At 47.0% G+C, this 19,741-nt stretch overlaps 1 protein-coding gene across 1 annotated transcript; it reads left to right on the top strand.

The window, feature by feature from the left end:
• Positions 1-756: 756 nt before the first annotated feature.
• Positions 757-2,200, top strand: LOC123074401 (uncharacterized). Its single transcript, XM_044497262.1, has 2 exons — positions 757-1,772; positions 1,863-2,200. The coding sequence occupies exons 1-2, from the start codon at positions 905-907 to the stop codon at positions 1,919-1,921; spliced, it is 927 nt and encodes a 308-aa protein (XP_044353197.1). The 5' UTR covers positions 757-904; the 3' UTR covers positions 1,922-2,200.
• Positions 2,201-19,741: the final 17,541 nt, after the last annotated feature.

Genomic DNA, 19,741 nt, shown 5'->3' with positions numbered 1-19,741 from the left:
GAGTGGTTAGAGTGGGTTTTAAATAAGAAATTTTGGATAAGCATATGTTGTTCCTAGGGAATCAATAACTATTTCCCCCATCTTCTTGTCCCTTAAGAAGTTATGACCGCATGGCTTTATGGTGTTCTCAAATTGTATTGGTTGCCCAATGGCATGATGTCTCTCCTACTCCCTCTCCCATTCAGGAATCTTCGTGAAGCACCCCAGATACCCAAGTGGTGGTCCAATTACTTCCTGGCTTGCAGTGCAATGTTCTTCTTACTTATCTTCTCAAACTCTTCGTTTTCATGTTGACTAACAAATTCGTCGCACTCCTCTTCGGTCACCTTGTGCCACCTTGCTCCTTACGTTGACGAAGGTTTTATTGGTTTTATATCTCTAAAAGAATTAGCGATCTCCTCCCCGACCACCTCGGCGCTCGCCGGTGGCTCTCAGACCACCTCCAGCTCAGCGCTCCTCAGTGGCGCCACCGCCACCGGCACAACCTGCCTCCCGCCTCGTCTCCGTTGCTGCATGCATCGTCGCCGAAATCACCAGCCCACTACTCTTGAGAGGAGAGTGCGTGAATATAGAGAGGAAAGGAATGAATGGATATGTAATCCCCGTGCGCGCTTGACCATGCGGGGCGCATACGCTTCTAGACATCAATGCCAAGTCATCCCGTGTGCCAACATCTATGCTTGCCATCGGACGGCTATGCGCCTGAACTGACAACAAATATGATGTCAGATATATAAGATTTTCCAATAAAATCACAATCGCAGATTTGCCATTTGTTTTCCTCTACTCAAATCAAAATCAAAAATCCCGTCGTCAATCAGGCCGTTCCGGCCGGACTCCCCACCTCCCCTGGAAACCCTACTCCTTCCCTCCCCACCCGCAACCCAAAGCCGCCATTGCAGCCATGACGCCTCCCTTCCTCGCCGCCTCAGGCCCCGACGACTACGCGTTCGTCCGCTGCGCCTCCGGCTGCGACTCCTGGGCCCCCCACCACGTCCGCCTCGACGGCGACTCGTATCGCCTCTGCTCCTCCTGCGTCCTCCTCTCCAACCCCGAGGCCTACTGCTCCGCCTGCCTCCTCCTCCTCTTTCCCGGCGCCTACGCCGCCTCCTCCCGTGAAGCCCACGTCGACTTCTCGCCAGGCTCCACCGCCGCCTGCTCCAACTGCGGCGTCTTCGTCGCTCACCTCTCCTGCATCGCGGACCCCTACTCCTTCATCTGCCCGCCGTGCGCCGCCGCCGTCGACAACGTGCCCTTCTCGTACGATCTCGCGGGAGCGGGGCGGCGCGCGCTGGAGGGGCGCTCCGCGCGCGTCCTCCTCACCGCGGCGCTGCTTTCGCACGAGTCCGCCTTGCACGACGCCGCCGCGGCCCGCGAGAAGGCGGAGCGTAGCGTACAGGAGGCTGCGGCCGCCCGGAGGCTAGCGCGCGACATGCTAGACGCCGCGTTTCGCGCCGCTGAGGCGGAGGTCTACAGGGACGCCAAGGAGCAGGCCACGCCGTCCGCGCCCGCAGTCGTGCAGCTCAAGAAGAAGACGCCTAATACCAACGGGCACAAGAGGAAGACCCCCAAGAGCAACGATGCCAACAGGGAGAGGGACAGGCTGCTCAAGTTCAACGACATGCAGCAGCCGTCGCTGGCGTTTGCCGCGGCTGCGGCGGCCGCAGCCAGCTCAATGCCATCGCCGATGCCATCATCAAGACTGAACCAGAGTCAAGTGAAACAGGAAGCCATGCCATTGCCGATGCCGTCATCGAGATTGGACCGCGGAGGTGAATAAGCATGACAATATTGCAGATGGCAGAGCCAATCAATTAACTGTACTGCACAGTAACTGACTAACTGTTGTGTAATTCTTTCAGGTTCAGCAGACAGAGCGGCGAAAGATGATTACAGGGCACTCTTCGGCACCTTGCAATAGTGAGATTGGAGGGTTCCATTATCATTGTCCTGCAGCATTTGGTTCCAGCAATTTAAGGAATGAAAAGTTCCAGGGTTAAAGAATCCCCATCAAGTGTGAATTCCTCTCACTGTAAATTCTAGTCTTGAGGATATGTTAGCCGATCGTATCTACACGACTGTTTTCATCTTATATAGCTGCTCTGCATACTGTATCAGTTTGTTATTAATAGAAGTAAAAAATGTTGCTCGTGGATAATAGTTGCTCTCATGAATGCGAGAAAGATCCGTGCTGCTAGAATGGAACCTATATTTGAACTTAGAACTGTTTGTTCCTTTCAGGTTTCAGAAAACATCTGGCACTTGGGGGTGCATATGTTCTTTCATTCATGTCATTTGACATGAGATTGTCAATGTACTTCTTTTTCAAGACTACTAGGAAGACTGGAGAAACGAGATGAAGTGCCTCCGATCTTTCGTGTTGCTGCATTTCTAGCGTATCTCACTGTGTTTAATCTTGTTGTCGCTTTTGTACTCTGCTATTAACTTTTTAGACTGAAATTAATAGAATGACATTTTGCTAATAAAAATGTGAAGTTTAACTACATAGATTTAGATTTCTCCATTCGTCCAACATATATATATGGTCATGACCATATGTGTGACTTGCTCATGTTAGAATAAATAGAAGTAGTAGAGATCGTATGCTTAGATGTAATATAAGATCATACAAAGCTTGTTTTTTCTGAAGCAGCCCTACCTACATAACACAAAGCTTCACATTTGGTGAAAGTATTGCACCCAGACAAGATCTAGCGTGCAGAGCAGCGCGGTCGGAGCATGCATTTTTTCTGCAAAACATTAAACATGCGTACATAATCATCATCGTGAAGCTCTAGAGCTGTGTCCACAGTTAATGCCTCCAGCGCAGGGGCCTTTTCCACAACATGCACAAGAAATTCCAGTTGACCTCTTGCCCCTTTATATCCTGTCATATGCACACTCTTCAGATAATTATATTCACAGTGCTCAAGGTACTGTGGCTTGTCCACAGTACCCTTGGCCGCAAGACAAAGATGACTACCACCGGCAGTAAACTGCAAGATTAAAACAAGGTAGCATATATGATTAGCACGATTTATATGATATAATCCATTACACAAATTTGAAGTAAAGAATAGATACACTAGCATCAACATGAACAAGATAGAAGGGCTAAAACCAAATAGAATATGGTGCCAAAAATCTTTATCTATTGACACATAAGAATCAAGAACAGTACTTACATGGATCTCTAACTTCTCAATAGATGGAGCTGCTCTCAGAATGGAAACTACACGGGGAAGTTTGTTTATATCTACAAGTGTTATACCCAATAACAACTGTAAGCACCTAAGATGGGAAAACATGCATGTGCTATTCAACAGTGGTTGCATCTGCAAGACAAAAGAAATAAGCTGATTGATTGGCCAGATGATGTTACAAATCAAATGGTAACTTCAGTGCCATTGTAGGAAACAAACCTCTATTCCCAGTTTCAAAATTTGTAGCGTCAGATTTTGCACCCTCGGAATACCATTGAGAACTGCACTGACATCATCATCGAAATTTGCCTTGAAGAGCCATACTTGTGCATTTTCCAACATGGAATCTCGATTTATAACAATTGGAACAATGTGTCCATGATATACAAATGTATCCAGTTTCAGAGTTGGAAGTTCTATCCTGGTTATGTCACACCATACAACTGCTAGGTGTCGAAGGCTGGACAACGGACGATCCAACTTTAGCTCGTCCTTCACATAGCATCTGACTAGGCTTAACCATTTAAGATAGCAGCAATTGGACAATATAACTTCAAGATCCTTTCTAGTGATATCCACAAATTCTAGATCAAGCTTTCTTAAGCTTGGGAAACCACTGAATTCCGATGGTGGTCTCAAAGATACAAAGCTAAGTTGAATGCACTCTAAACGTGATATGCTTTCACTATCCAAGAGGTGAAATGGAAATTCGTAATGACCAGGATCCCAAAGCCCCAGGTTATTTGGATCTAAGTAGAAAGCTATCTTCCTTATCTGCGCTGACACCGCAAAATTAACCCAATCATTCAGATGATCAACGAACATGCTGTCAAACTGCAATTTTATGTTGAATTCTTCAACCAACTTGCCATGGCAATTTCTCACTACCTGAAAGTGCTAGTTATCGACTAGAGGGGGGTGAATAGGCGATTTTTATGAAAGTCTTCAAAACGTGAGAGTTTCGAAGACAAACAATAGAGATGAACCTATTGATATGCAGCGGAAGGTAGACTACACTAAGCAAGCCATAGTCAAGTATTCAATGAAGTGAAAGCACGAAGACTAATAGCAGCTAGGTAGTAGTGATCAAGATGGAAGATGGTATGAAGCCAAACAACGATAGTAGTCACACAGTGAAGTCAAACAAGTAGAGCAAACCAGCAATGACTTCACGAAGACAAACTGTAAGTAAAGAGAGGGAGAGGATAGAACCAGTCACTTGGTGAGGACAAAGGATTTGTTGGACCAGTTCCAGTTGCTGTGACAACTGTACATCTGGTTAGGGAGGCTGAGATTCAACTCAGAAGACCGTGTCTTCACCTTATTCCCCTTGAGCTAAGGACACCCGGTCCTCGCCCAATCACTCTGGTAAGTCTTCAAGGTAGACTTCCAAACCTTCACAGACTTCGTTCACCGGCGATCCACAATGACTCTTGGATGCTCAGAACGCGACGCCTAACCGGCTGGAGGATTCACAGTCCTCAAGTGTAACAAGTCTTCAGGTCACGCAGACAGAAAGACTTCAGTGTTGCCTAACACTCTTTGGCTCTGGGTGTTTGGGCTTTGTCCTCGCAAGGATTTCTCTCTATCAAAAGCTTTGGAGGTGGGTTGCTCTCAAACGACAAAAGCCGTGCACTAACTCTGTGTAGCCACCAAATTATGGTGTAGGGGGTGGGCTATTTATAGCCACTAGGCAACCCGACCTGATTTGTCCGAAATGACCCTAGGTCACTAAGGAACTGACACGTGTTCCAACGGTCAGATTTTAAACACACGCGGCAGCTTGACTTGGGCTACAAGTAAAGCTGACTCATCCAGCTCTGGATAAGATTTGCTCTCATTGTCTTCGCTCGAAGACATAGGATTTGGTTGAGCATCACTTCAGTCACTCTGACTTTGTTCACTTGGACCCCACTTAACAGTGCGGTGGTTCCTATGACTCAACAAAGAAGAAAAGGAAACAACGAAACAACTAAGTCTTCGCGCTCCATAGTCTTCACGCGATGTCTTCACTAGTCATAGTCTTCAATGTGAATATCTTCACATACCACCATTATCTTCAATATCTTCATACATTTTTAGGGGTCATCTCCGGTAGGTAAACCGAATCAATGAGGGACTACTACCTGTGTTATCCTACAATTCTCACAAACACATTAGTCCCTCAACCAGGTTTGTCGTCAATACTCCAAAACCAACTAGGGGTGGCACTAGATGCACTTACAATCTCCCCCTTTTTGGTGATTGATGACAAACTGGTTGAAGTTTTCAACGGGGATAAAAGTATGTGAAATTGTAAAGGATTAAGGTATTGTCTTCATAAGTAGCAACAGGCTCCCCCTGAAGATGTGCATATAAGTAATTTGCTTTTGGAATGCAAATGCACATGGCAGGTTGTACTTGTGGAGATCCTTTTCAACTTATGAAGACAATTCATCATGCATGATTTGATATAACGAAGATAATGACATGCATAATGAAAAATGGACGTCTGCAATATGACTTCGTGCGGGATTTATCATCGCACATGCGGAATTTATCATCGCATCACAGAATAGCAAACAAGTAGCAGACGACCATCAAGTTTAAGTGTTACAACTCAAAGAACCAAATGTATCAAAAGCAGCGAGAGTTGTAAACACTAGGCAAAATATAAAGCAACCGCCCATATGGACCCGCTTGAAGACTATCAACTCATATGATTCTCCCCTTTTTGTCAGTAAGGACCAAAAAGGTTTGAAGACATAGAGCCTCTACTCATTCCCAGAAGGAGTAGGAGAAGCTGCAGGGTCGTCGTTGGCGTTTGGCGGTGCAGAAAAACTTGGTGCAGTGTCGATACGCGCCGAAGTTGGAGGTGGTAAAGTAGCATCATCTTGATCATCTATGACTCTGGCATTCACCGTTGCAGCTGAGGAGGAATAGTCAGAGTCTTCAAGAGAGGGAGTCCGATGCAAGACAACATTCCTTGGAGGAGTGGAGTCAAACTTGAATCTTTCAGTGAAGCCATCGTCTTGAAGATCTGCTTCAGCACTCAGCAATGTCAAGCTCTTCCATGACCTCCGACAGGTTTCATGAATGACAAAGGCATTCTTGGTGGCAAGGTTGCGAATGCGATTGACATCCACCAAGAGGCTTTGCATCTGCCGCTTCAGCCAGTAGTGATGCTTATCCTGTTTCTGATGAAGGGCGACGAGGAGCTCTCGGTCACTGAGGACACGAGATCGCTTTCGAGGCCTTTGCGCAATTGTGCTCTCAGTGGCTTCAGTATTGGCACGATGAGGGCCACGTGTATTGCCAGCCAAAGGATAAATATGAGTGACGGCCTGAACTCCTTCAATGGGCTGTGTGAAGCTTTGGTGATCAGCATTGTGAAGACAAACAGGCTCCTTGGCAGGCTCTGGGTATATGGCTTCAACTAACATATCAACCTCTGGCAAAAATATCAGATGGTTGCGAGCAGAAGGCTGATAGTTGACAGCTGAATGAAGCTTGATAAGGCGCATAACCCATGGAGCGTAGAACTTCATACCAAAGAGATCGGAGCCTGATGCAGCTAATTGTCTGATAAAGAAGTCTTGAGCATTGAAGCTGATGCCATTGAAGATATAGAAGACCAATGTCTTCATTGCTCCTTCAAGCTTCGCTGCAGAAGAATGTCCCTTGATGGGCCATAGAGTTCGCCTTATGATATGATAGATTGTTCGGGGCAGATACTCTAGGTCTTCAACAAAGAACTCTCGAGGGTATTCAGCATCGCGAGGCAGAGGCTTCATCATGCTCAGCATTTGGCTCATGTTGGGCTCTGGCTTCTGAAAAATGCTCTCCAATGCATTGCGGTGAAGATGACAACCAGGCTCGAAGAGTTCACCTAGAGTGGGCAGGCCAGTTAGCTCAATGATATCAAGAGCTTTGGCTTCATGATGGACATTGCCTGTCATCCACTCAAGGACCCAAGTCTTCGGATCCCTGTTGTAGCCGCGAATGTGGAGGGTAGCATAGAATTGTAGCAGAAGGTCTTCATTCCAATGCTCTTTATCAGTCACAAAGTTCAGAAGACCAGCATCACGGAAGCAGTCAAGGGCTTCTTCTAAGCACGGCAGTCCAGCAATGGCTTCACAGTCAAGACGCATATGAGGGAAGATGCGCCCTTGATCATAGAGAACACAAGAGTAGTAGCTGCGCTGCTGATAGCTCCAGAACCGATCAGATGAAATCCTTGGCTTGGAATAGGGGTTCTTGGCGCTATCAAAGAAAGTGTTGTGCGCAATGAAGCCATTGGCATTGAATGACCCTGGTGAAGTGGCAGTACCTGGAAACCTGGGCAACCTTGGCTTAGGCTTCTAGACCTGAGGCATGTGCTCGACATGGTAGTCTAATTGAGGACCAGCAGCAGGCGGAGGAACCAGAATGGGCCATCTGACAGTGACCAGCTGACCATGATCATATGCTTGCTCGATTGTGTGTGGCCTTGGAGGCGGTACAGGAGCAGTGTCATTGACTTCAGGCTGCAGATTTGCATCAGGTGCAGCATTGGCTTCAGGTGCAATCACTTCAGGCACCACATTAACTTCAGGCGCCACATTAACTTCAGGCGCCACATTAGCTTCAGGCGCCACATTAGCTTCAGCCATGACAACGTCATTGGCTTCAGTGTTGGTGTTGGTGGTCGCCTCAATGTTATCAATCTCCACTCGAGTAGCTGGAGGGTCGGACACGTTCTCCTCGAGAACAACTTCAGGGTTGGTTGGGGGTGTAGCAACACGTTCTTCTTCAATACTTGGTTCTTCTTGTTCATCGGCTGATGCAGCCGGAATATCTTCAGCCGCTTTGGCTTCAGACACGGGGATGTTCGCAGTAGGAGAGGCTTCAGGAAATACTTGGCGTGATACTGATTGGCGCTCTTCTCCTTCTGGAGCACTTGACAGAGTGACCTGTGGCCTTGGTCCTCTGCAAAGCCTGCGGAACGCTGGCGACGCTTGTGGAGATGGAGTAGGTTGGGCCTCAAAGTCATCATCTTCAAGCACCGGAGTGGTGACTTGAGTTGTGGAGTAGTTGGTGTTTCTTCTTGACGGGGGGAGTCTTGAGGGTGATCAGCCCATGAATCATCTTGAGCGATTGGCGTCAAGGGACGACCAATGCTGATGAGTTCACTGTTCATGAGAACAGGCGATGATACCACATTGTGCTCGATCTGAGGAAGGACTTCATCATCTTCTACATTGTCATGGTGACCAATGTCTTCAGCTGCGGTGGGGTCAACAGCTGGAATGTCTTCAACTTCAGAAGCCTCTGTGGAAGCAGGCTCATGAACTATCATACAACGTTCTTGTTGTGCAGATGCAGGACGAGCAACAGAAATTGGCTCGACAACAAGAGGCTCTGTGGGAGCAGCCCGATCTTTCTTCTTGGTTTTACGCTTCTTGGTAGGTGGAGCATCGTCAGTGGTGTTCTTGGTCTTGTGTTTTCTGGCTTTGGGTTCAGCTGCCCTTGTTTTCTGAAGCTCTGAAGCCACTTTGGGGACCTTAGGCTTCACGCCTGTCATACTAGCGGGGAAGACAATGTGAGGTTCTTCCCGCCTGGATGTATCAGCTTGGTCTACAGCATGCTTTTTCTGCTTGGCAGCCATATTGGGGTCGATGCCAGGACGCCCAAGTGCCTTGCCCTTCTCAGCTTCATTGTAAGCTTGAACACACTTTGCAGCCAGATGCTTCATTCGCTCTCAAGAACCTTTGGCTTCGTCTCGTTTCTTGTGAAACGCTTCCTTGAGCTCATGCATCATAGTCTTGAAATTTTGGACGTCTGTCACACTGAGCTTGGCCACATGCTTCTTGAACTGAGCCTTTTCATAGTCAATCTTGTGCTTCAGTGTAACAGCCTGGATTTTGGCCCTTTCCTTTTTCTTTTTGATTTATTGGTTTTTGCTCTGTTTTTCTTTTTGGAGTGGTTCTGTGGCCTTGTCACCTGGGAACTCATCCTATTTTTCCCCTCCCAAGTGGCTCATCATTCTCAAAACCCTGCCAAGAGCATGTCACTTCACTGCTTGACCAAACCCTAATTTATTTTTCTCAGGAATATTCCTTTTTCTATTAAAGGAATAACCCTGTCTGCCCTAGGTTGTGAAGCAACCTTTATTTCCATCACTCCTAAAATTCCCAAATAATTCTCATAAATTATTTGGGTCATATATTTCTCAAATATGGCAATATATTTCATTTGTCATGTTTATCATCTTTCTCAAATAATTCATTTCCTATTCTGCCCTAAATGGCACATTGTGAAGCAAGTGCTATTTACTTTTCCCAATTGACCTCAAACTCCTTGGACACCTTTTCCTGTCCATATCATTGCCACATGCCAAAATGCAACCTCATTTGCCTAGTAATTATTTAATTATGATTTTCCAAAGTTTCTATCCACAAAGAAGCTTTGTGAAGGAAGTGCAAGCTAGGCATATCCAAATGAGTTGCCATTTTGCATGATCCCTCATATCATCATATCATAGCCCTCCACCAAAGTAGAGCTCATGCCATGCCTCCATGTGAGCTCATGTCATGCCTCCATGTGAGCTCATCTTCAATTCTTTGATTCTGCGCAAAATTTCAGTTTGTGAAGCAAGTATATTTTTTCTTGCTCCATTATGGCTGCCAATTTTTCTAGGCCTTCTATTATCCATATAACCTATCTCCACCCATTTTGGGCATGGTTCATCAAGCCATTATTTCTCTAGAATTTTTGCAAGATTCTGGACAGAGGGAATAGCTGTGAAGGAAGTACCATTTTGGTAAAACCAATTGGTATGAAATTTTTACAGCACCTTTATCTGGCCAAATCACTAAGCCCTGCCAAGTTTTACCTCAAGTGGTTACTCCATGTGAGTGCATCATCCAAATCTTGATTCTGGATACATAATGTGAGTTACAAAGCAACTATATTAGTTTGTGCTCCATTATGCCTCAAAACCTCCAGGATCATAGTCCTTCCTTAGTTAATCACCCCAGACAAGCTCTTTGGCACCAGTAAAACCCCTGTTGATCACCAGTATTCACCCAAGTTTACTGCAGTAAACTTCAGGGGGTGATTACCACTTAAGCATAGCAGTTTTCACCGAACTACCACCGTAGTTGAGACCTAGCCTGGATGAACTACCCACTAGACAACATGGTCAAGCCCCTCTCCCTCAATACCTGCCAGTGCACGCGGTGACCGCGCTACTGGCACCATAGTGCACGCGCTCTGTGTGCAGTGGCCGCGTCCAGTGACCGTTTGTGCGTAGGCAGCTCCTCCTCTCGTTGGCTTCACGCGCGTGAGCATGTCCAAGAGTTTTACCGCGTCGTCGCCGTCCTCCTGGACCTCTCTCCCTCTTAGTAAAACCCCTCACCAACGCTCGCCGCCGGACGCCCACGAGAGCACAGTGCTCCATTTGGCTCTGCTCGTCGCCGTCGTCATCCTCCCCGTGCTCCCTTGGCCACCTCTGCCGCGTGAGAGACTCCTCTGTGCCTCCCTCATCGCCTGCCTCCAAGTTCATGCACGCGGGCACGCGTCCGCGGCGCCGGCCACGCGTCCGCGGCGACGCCAGCTCGGCCTCCTCGCCCTGCGGCTATATAAGCCCGTCCTGGGTGTGTTTATCCTCACCAGCGACCTCTACCCACTCCCCCATGACTCCCTGACCACTTCCCCGAGCTCGAGTCGCCCTCCACGACCACCATTGCCGCCATGGCCGCTTCGGGTCTCCTCCTCAATTGGCTCGAGCCGAGCCCTCCCTCTCCTCATATCCACCACCACTAAAAGCCCCTCACTCCGGCGACCCTCCCCGCCCCTCTGCTTCTCGCCGGAGTGCCTCAGGCCGCCGCTACCTCGTTCGGTCTCCGCCTCCCCGTCCCTCTGTTGCCGCGGGTTGCAGCCACCCTAGCTCTCCCCGGCGCCCGCTTCCTCTCTAAATGGAGGCAGTGTGGACTCCCGAGCCCTCTGGTGGCGTCGCCCTCGCCGGAGACGGCCGGAGCCGGCCGGCCCGTCGCCGGTGATGCGCCCTCCCCTGCCTCCTCTGTCCCATGCAGGAGCAGGACGAGGAAGAAGAAGACAGAGGCCGGGCGGGCCCACTTCTCCTCGCGGGCCCCGCATGGCAGCCTCAGCCCCGTTGACCCAGGTTCGCTGACGTGGATAAGTGGAGGCGTAATCCACAGATTACGTCTTCGCTTCCCGAAAGCGTAGTTTCGTCTTTCTTTAGACCTGAATGCGCTTTCGCTGATCTGAAAGCGTATTTCCTTTCTGTTTCAGCATGGAATACATTTTCCAGAGGAAAAGGCGTATTTCTGCCTAGTGCACGTTCTGTTTTTCCAGCCAAGGGCCTGTTTGTGATGATTTCATTACAGATGGGTCCCTGGCAGAAAAACCCTTATATCTTTTTACTCCCAACTCCAAATCAGGTGAATCCAAAGCCCACTTCTTCATTTCATAAAGCCCGTTCCGATGGAATCATTTTCACCATGTTTTGAGATTCTGAAAATGACCATTTTGCCCTTGCGCTTATTCAGCACCCTCCGAGAGAGAACGTTTTCGGCGTTTCATTCCGCGAGCTTCTCGCACTTCTTCTCGGTGATTTCTTCCACCCCAGGCAAGCCACACCCTCCATTTGCATCACTATAATGTAGTGACATGGTTTAATCTATTTGAACTTGTTTAAAATATTGCTTTAGCTACATGACTTTGTGCATGGCATTTTCTCGAAGTATTATGTTGATCTTGTTGTTGCCATGCTATTGTTTGGATTACTAGGATTTATGTTTGTAGCTGATGAGTATCATGCTGCCATTGGATTATTAGTGGATGATATTATGATAATTTCCATGATGGTATCTGTTATTATATTTTGGTATATTACTTTGGATATCATGCTCCCTTTGGATTAATAGTGGTTAGTATGATTATTTTCATGATGCTAGTTGATGTTCTGTTGCTTGGAGTATTATTTTTGGAGATGATGTTTACATGTGGATCTTAGCCGAGTAGCTTTATTCTTGTTATTGGAGTAGTAGGATTATTGTTTTCGAATTTATCATGACAGTAGTGTTGTGCTACCCTTGGAGTATTTTGAGATGATGATATTATACTTGGATTATTTGTTGGATATTGCTATGACTTGTATTATAGGTTGATAGATGATATCGGAGTATCAGTCATTACTATTTTGGGGTTAAATTCCGTCATTAAGTTGGTCAGGTGCCACCGAACCGGGCTTTTTTCCAGTGCAACCACATTTGCCTTTTATGGGAAGGCCCTAATGCGGTCTATTGTCGTGCCTCTCACCGGTGCCTCCAACTAGGGAAGGTTATGGGCATGCGTACCCTGGCCCGGTAAGCAGACATAATCTTGTGTGCCCGTTGTTCTTGTTATGGATCCGGTCCCCGTGAGGGACATTTTGGGCACGACGGTGGTCGTTGTGTCTTCGGTAGACACGGGGCCACCCGGGACTAGCCCAGTTGGGAGTGGGTCGGAGTGGCCGGGAGAGTGTCATGGCAGTAGATCGGTTTTGTCGGAACGCCGTTGGTCCACCCGAATGGGAGTGCGAGGCCATGAGTTCCGTGGTGTGGGTAAAGTGCGCTACCTCTGCAGAGTGTATTTGTTTAAACTATCGATAGCCGCGTCCTCGGTCATGGGCATGGGTTCGTACTAGGTCCCACCGTTCGATCAACACTCACATGACGGAATGACTTATAGGTGATTTATATGTTGATATGTTGATATGTTGAGCAGTACAGATTGGCAGGATGTTGATGATGATGTTGGAGGCCAAGTGTGGGTCATGGTAGTGATCGCCGGAAGGATCACGTTTGAGACCAAGTGTTGGTCATGGTTGTGATCACCGGAAAGATTACCGTTTGGTTTTGATCACGAGGTGATCGAGATGGTATATTGCTTGGCCAGTTAGCCAAGAGAGATATGGTTATGGAGATCTGAGATGGTGATTTATTAGTATTGTAGTAGTTTCATATCATGCTTAGTAGTTGCTGTCGTATCATGGTAGATGTTAATTTAATTAACTTGCTTAATGCTATGTTATTGTCTTGCCTTGATGTTTATGGTTGTTGTGAGCTTGCAAGTACATTCAATGTACTGACCTGGCGTGTCATGCCAGACGCAGGTGATGCCATGATTGCTTTATTGCTTGTCGAGGTTGCCGTGCGTGCGAGCTAGATCGTGTCCCAGCCAGAGTCCCTGCGGAGTGGAGTTCACCACCTTCGTCGTTATTCCGCTGCTAGAAGTTTTCCGCTGCTACGAGTTGTTCCGTTGCTAGCATAGAGCGAGTGTAGTATCGCAGGCGTAATGTCGCCGTGCTAATGTGCTTCTTTGTAACATCAGACCCTTGTATTATTATTCTTGTAATAAGAGTTGATTTGTTCTATGTCAAGCAGTGCCGTATTCCAGAGACTTCTCCTCGATCTCTGGGCTGGAATACGGGGCGTTCCGGTTTCTGTGAGCCGGGGTGCCACAGGCTTGGTATCAGAGCAGGTCTGGCTGTAGGACGCCCTAGTCAGCGCGAGCGGTAGAACCCGGTAGAAATCGGTAGTTTAGAGGTGGTCGTTTATTGCATTTGGTTGCTGCATAGCATGCATATAGCCTTATTTTGTTACTAACGGTTTAATCTAGTGAGTGTAGATGGCATCGGTTCGGATCCACTACAGCTCAGCCATTGCATTTCTCCAGTTTTCTTTTCTTGCTCATTCTTCGGTGTTTGGCGTCATTTCTGTCCCAGCAGAGTGATGCCAAGTGATCCTGACACTGTTTGCAAAATGGTGCTCAAGTATCGCGCCGAATTATTTCCTTCAGCCCCACCTTTTGTTTCGGTGGTAGACATGCTTCTACCACGGATCGTCCTTTTCTTGTCATTTTGGCAACCCTTAATGATCGTAGTTATCAAGAAAGGGCAGTGTCAGCAGCCTCAGTTTTCCCCCGCTATCCTATTTCTTGGACGAGTACGGATCTTTTTCCGTCCGCTTGATAATAATGTGGTTGCGACCTTCGTGTCCCACTACATGATTACCGAATGCGTCCTCGCCTCCGAGCTAGTCCAGGTTGCTACCTGGCTAAGCTAGCACTTGGTGTAGCGCTGTTTACACCAATTTTTCCACACATTTATTCGTCCTCGTGCACATCGGCACAGCATGCTAGATCGTAGAACCGGAGATCCCGCGAGATTTGTGTGCTTAAGTAGGCATGCATATTGTGTGACTAGCAGTGAAATGCGACATTGATTGTGTGTGAATTGATTGTTGTTGTGTATTTTTGTTTAGTTGAGTTTCTTTTGCTTCTTTCTTTTTGGGCCCCGGTGTTACATTATTTTTCCCCTATAAAGAGTTGCTCATCAACTGACACCAGACTCGAAGAAGTAATAAGTATTTCAAATATTTGGAAGAAGCTCAGCTAAACATTATGGCCTTCTCAGTCAACCGCATGATATAAGGAATATCCGCTCAGAATGCTAATTGTGTCTTGGATTGATTATGCGCATCAATTCTACATCAGTAATGATCCAGCCAGCAGAAAGACAAGTCAGATGCAAGACCAACGGTATATTTTTCAGTCAAAGGTATGGATCATAGGCAAAGTTTTGGCTCAGCAATAAATGGTACTTGAAATATGTTGTACTCCAAGAGAAAGTCGGGATGTGATATGCTCAAGGAAGACAGTCAAACAAATTTTCTCATACAAATAATCAGCCGCAAAATATTATGGACATGTGCATGGAAATCAGTATGAAGTTTTGGATATAAGAAACCCAACATTATTCTACACGCTATCGGAAGAAATTTATGAGGCAAGGCTCCTAAATTTTTCCTCAGCATGATATGTGAACAATTTCCGGCCCACGGTACTCGGTCTTTCTCAACAAGATACCTCGGTAAAAGCTTCTGACAGACGGAAATGAATTTTTCTCAACAAGCAAACCCTAGGAGAAGCTTCTCAAGTACGGAACTCAAGTTTCTCCAGCACAATAATCTGACCAAGCTTCGTGTGTAAGCTATCGAGATTTCTTCTGCACGATACCCAGACAAAAGTCTCGAATAGAATCTAAGAGTCTTCCTCAGCAAGCTACTCGGATGGCTTCCCTCGTAAGCCACCCAGTCCGCGTCAGTACCACCCTATGCACCGTCCTCAGAGATTATATGAAGCGTTGGCAGTATATGGCAGTACATCTCAAGGATCAGATTTGCGATAATTTTGTCAGAGGAACAATTCAGTCAAAGCATATGCCTGCCGCAATAATAGGGTATTCAGTTGCATATGATTATTATACATATGGTACGCATGTATCCCAGGTCAGATTGGTCACTCATACGGGATATGGCACTGATCCAGCAGATATACCTAAGAAAGGTACGGACCCAACAACCTCATAAGTCATACAAATGAAGATAAGCAGAGATACACACCTTATGTAATGCAAGGATCGACAAGATCGGAATATGACATCGCAGAAGTAACAGTCTTGACAATGGCCATCAAGGCCAATACTCCGCACCTACAAGGGGATCTCGTGAACTCTTGTCACCTTCTTGTATGATTGGCCTCAGCAATGAGCTCCGTACAGCTACAAACCCCGAGTATATGTCATATATGTGCGGACACAGGTCAGAAAATAAGCAGAAGGAATAATGACAACAATTTTGCACTAGCCACAGTCATGGTCATACGAAGAATCAAGGACATGTGTGGCCAAGTTATTTCAGCAAGGTATCCTGACAAAGAAAATCATGACCGTTAAAGGGTGAGACTGACAACAAAGGTATGATGATTTTTGCACGATCATCAGGGTACGGATACCCAAATCAGTTGGAGGCCATAATTCCATATGGATCCACAAAGACATACACCTTCAGCGGCCTACTCTATTTACAAGGAATTTCATATCCCGCTGACCCGCTTGGAATGGTTAGTGTGGAAAATCCAAATGAGTATACCGACAAAATGTGAAAATCAAAAGCCGAACAATCAGCTCAGACACGGTATACGGAATCAAGTACCCGGTCAGTCTATCAGGAAAAGCATTTGTTCGTCAGCCCCTGTCGGGCAAAGTCTCAAGATGTAAATGTTTGAGGTATGACATAACTATAACTCCATACACCGTTATATTGCTCACGACAGAAGGCAGTCAAATCTCTGGTGTATGCCACATGCTCGAGCCAAAGGAAATAAATCAAGATAAATCAGTGCACCTATGAGCAGTCAGATCCCATCAGAAGATGGCCATGATTAATTCTAAGTATTTATTGAACCCAGAAGGCTTGCAGCAACCCCATGACAGAAATAAAAAGGTTTTCATGACCAAAAGGAAATTTATGATTAGATCCGTCGGACATCACCGCAGATATGAGAAAATCAACATCAGCAAAAGGATTTGGTATATGAGCAAAGACCCATCAAAATTTGGGAAAAGCCACCCCAGAGCAAGGTAAGTTGATCATCTGAAATTCTTGGGGGAACAATAAATAAAGGAAAAAGGATGCCCGAGTTGGAAACGGTATCCTCAAGTCATACTCGTTCCCAGAGCAACTAAATCTCGAGGACAAGATTTCTTTAAGGGGGTAAGAGTTGTAACAGCCTGGATTTTGGCCCTTTCCTTTTTCTTTTTGATTTATTGGTTTTTGCTCTGTTTTTCTTTTTGGAGTGGTTCTGTGGCCTTGTCACCTGGGAAATCATCCTATTTTTCCCCCACCAAGTGTCTCATCATTCTCAAAACCCTGCCAAGATCATGTCACTTCACTGCTTGACCAAACCCTAATTTATTTCTCTCAGGAATATTCCTTTTTCTATTAAAGGAATAACCCTGTCTGCCCTAGGTTGTGAAGCAACCTTTATTTTCATCACTCCTAAAATTCCCAAATAATTCTCATAAATTATTTGGGTCATATATTTCTCAAATATGGCAATATATTTCATTTGTCATGTTTATCATCTTGCTCAAATAATTCATTTCCTATTCTGCCCTAAATGGCACATTGTGAAGCAAGTGCTATTTTCCTTTTCCCAATTGACCTCAAACTCCTTGGACACCTTTTCCTGTCCATATCATTGCCACATGCCAAAATGCAACCTCATTTGTCTAGTAATTATTTAATTATGATTTTTCCAAAGTTTCTATCCAGAAAGAAGCTTTGTGAAGGAGGTGCAAGCTAGGCATATCCAAATGAGTTTTCATTTTGCATGATCCCTCATATCATCATATCATAGCCCTCCACCAAAGTAGAGCTCATGTCATGCCTCCATGTGAGCTCATCTTCAATTCTTTGATTCTGCCCAAAATTTCAGTTTGTGAAGCAAGTACATTTTTTCTTGCTCCATTATGGCTGCCAATTTTTCTAGGCCTTCTATTATCCATATAACTTACCTCCACCCATTTTGGGCATGGTTCATCAAGCCATTATTTCTCTAGAATGTTTGCAAGATTCTGGACAGAGGGAATAGCTGTGAAGGAAGTACCATTTCGGTAAAACCAATTGGTATGAAATTTTTACAGCACCTTTATCTGGCCAAATCAGTAAGCCCTGCCAAGTTTTACCTCAAGTGGTTAATCCATGTGAGTGCATCATCCAAATCTTGATTCTGGACACATAATGTGAGTTACAAAGCAACTATGTTAGTTTGTGCTCCATTATGCCTCAAAACCTCCAGGATCATAGTCCTTCCTTAGTTAATCACCCCAGACAAACTCTTTGGCACCAGTAAAATCCCTGTTGATCACCAGTGTTCACCCAAGTTTACTGCAGTAAACTTCAGGGTGTGATTACCACTTAACCATAACAGTTTTCACCGAACTACCACCGTAGTTGAGACCTACCCTGGATGAACTACCCACTAGACAACATGGTCAAGCCCCTCTCCCTCGCTGCCTGCTAGTGCATGCGGTGACCGCGTTAATGGCACCACAGTGCACGCGCTCTGTGTGCAGTGGCCGTGTCTAGTGACCGTTTGTGCGTCGGCAGCTCCTCTCGTCGGCTTCACGCGCGTGAGCATGTCCAAGAGTTTTACTGCGTCGTCGCCGTCCTCCTGTACCTCTCTCCCTCTCAGTAAAATCCCTCACCGACGCTCGCCGCCGGACGCCCACGAGAGCACAGTGCTCCGTTTGGCTCTGCTCGTCGCCGTCGTCATCCTCCCCGTGCTCCCTTGGCCGCCTCTGCCCCGTGAGAGACTCCTCTGTGATTCCCTCGTCGCCTGCCTCCAAGTTCAAGCGCGCGGGCACGCGTCCGCGGCGCCGGTCACGCGTACGCAGCGATGCCAGCTCGGCCTCCTCGCCCCGCGGCTATATAAGCCCATCCCGGGTGCGTTTCTCCTCACCAGCGACCTCTACCCACTCCCCCACGACTCCCTGACCACTTCCCCGAGCTCGAGTCGCCCTCCACGACCACCATTGCCGCCATGGCCGCTTCGGGTCTCCTCCTCGATTGGCTCGAGCCGAGCCCTCCCTCTCCTCATATCCACCACCACTAGAATCCCCTCACTCCGGCGACCCTCCCCGCCCCTCTGCTTCTCGCCGGAGTGCCTCAGGCCGCCGCTCGGTCTCCGCCTCCCCGTCCCTCTATTGTCGCGGGTTGCAGCCACCCTAGCTCTCCCGGTGCCCGCTTCCTCTCTGAATGGAGGCGGTGTGGACTCCCGAGCCCTCTGGTGGCGTCGCCCTCGCCGGAGACGGCCGGCCCGTCGCCGGTGACGCGCCCTCCCCTGCCTCCTCTGTCCCGTGCGGGAGCAGGACAAGGAAGAAGAAGACAGAGGCCAGGCGGGCCCACTTCTCCTCGCGGGCCCCGCCTGGCAGCCTCAGCCCCGTTGACCCAGGTACGCTGACGTGGATAAGTGGAGGCGTAATCCACAGATTACGTCTTCGCTTCCCGAAAGCGTAGTTTCGTCTTTCTTTAGACCTGAATGCGCTTTCGCTGATCTGAAAGCGTATTTCCTTTCTGTTTTAGCATGGAATACGTTTTCCAGAGGAAAAGGCGTATTTCTTCCTAGTGAACGTTTTGTTTTTTCAGCCAAGGGCCTGTTTGTGATGATTTCATTACAGATGGGTCCCTGGCAGAAAAACCCTTATATCTTTTTACTCCCAACTCCAAATCAGGTGAATCCAAAGCCCACTTCTTCATTTCGTAAAGACCATTCCGATGGAATCATTTTCACCGTGTTTTGAGATTTTGAAAATGACCATTTTGCCCTTGCGCTTATTCAGCCCCTCCGAGGGAGAACGTTTTCGGCGTTTCTTTCCGCGAGCTTCTCGCACTTCTTCTCGGTGATTTCTTCCACCCCAGGAAAGCCACACCCTCCATTTGCATCACTGTAATGCAGTGACATGGTTTAATCTATTTGAACTGTTTTAAAATTTTGCTTTACCTACATGACTTTGTGCATGGCATTTTCTCGGAGTATTATGTTGATCTTGTTGTTGCCATGCTATTGTTTTGATTACTAGGATTTATGTTTGTAGCTGATGAGTATCATGCTGCAATTGGATTATTAGTGGATGATATTATGATAATTTCCATGATGGTATCTGTTAT

The sequence above is a fragment of the Triticum aestivum genome, chromosome 3D (genome assembly GCF_018294505.1).
Source record: "Triticum aestivum cultivar Chinese Spring chromosome 3D, IWGSC CS RefSeq v2.1, whole genome shotgun sequence".
Lineage (NCBI taxonomy): Eukaryota > Viridiplantae > Streptophyta > Magnoliopsida > Poales > Poaceae > Triticum > Triticum aestivum.
This window is presented reverse-complemented; position numbering and strand designations above follow the sequence as displayed.

Excerpts from the sequence above, each read along its gene's own strand:
- LOC123074401 (XM_044497262.1), top strand. The coding sequence starts at position 905 with ATGACGCCTCCCTTCCTCGCCGCCTCAGGCCCCGACGACTACGCGTTC. Across the intron at positions 1,773-1,862 it reads ATCGAGATTGGACCGCGGAG|GTTCAGCAGACAGAGCGGCG; the intron begins GTGAATAAGCAT and ends TAATTCTTTCAG.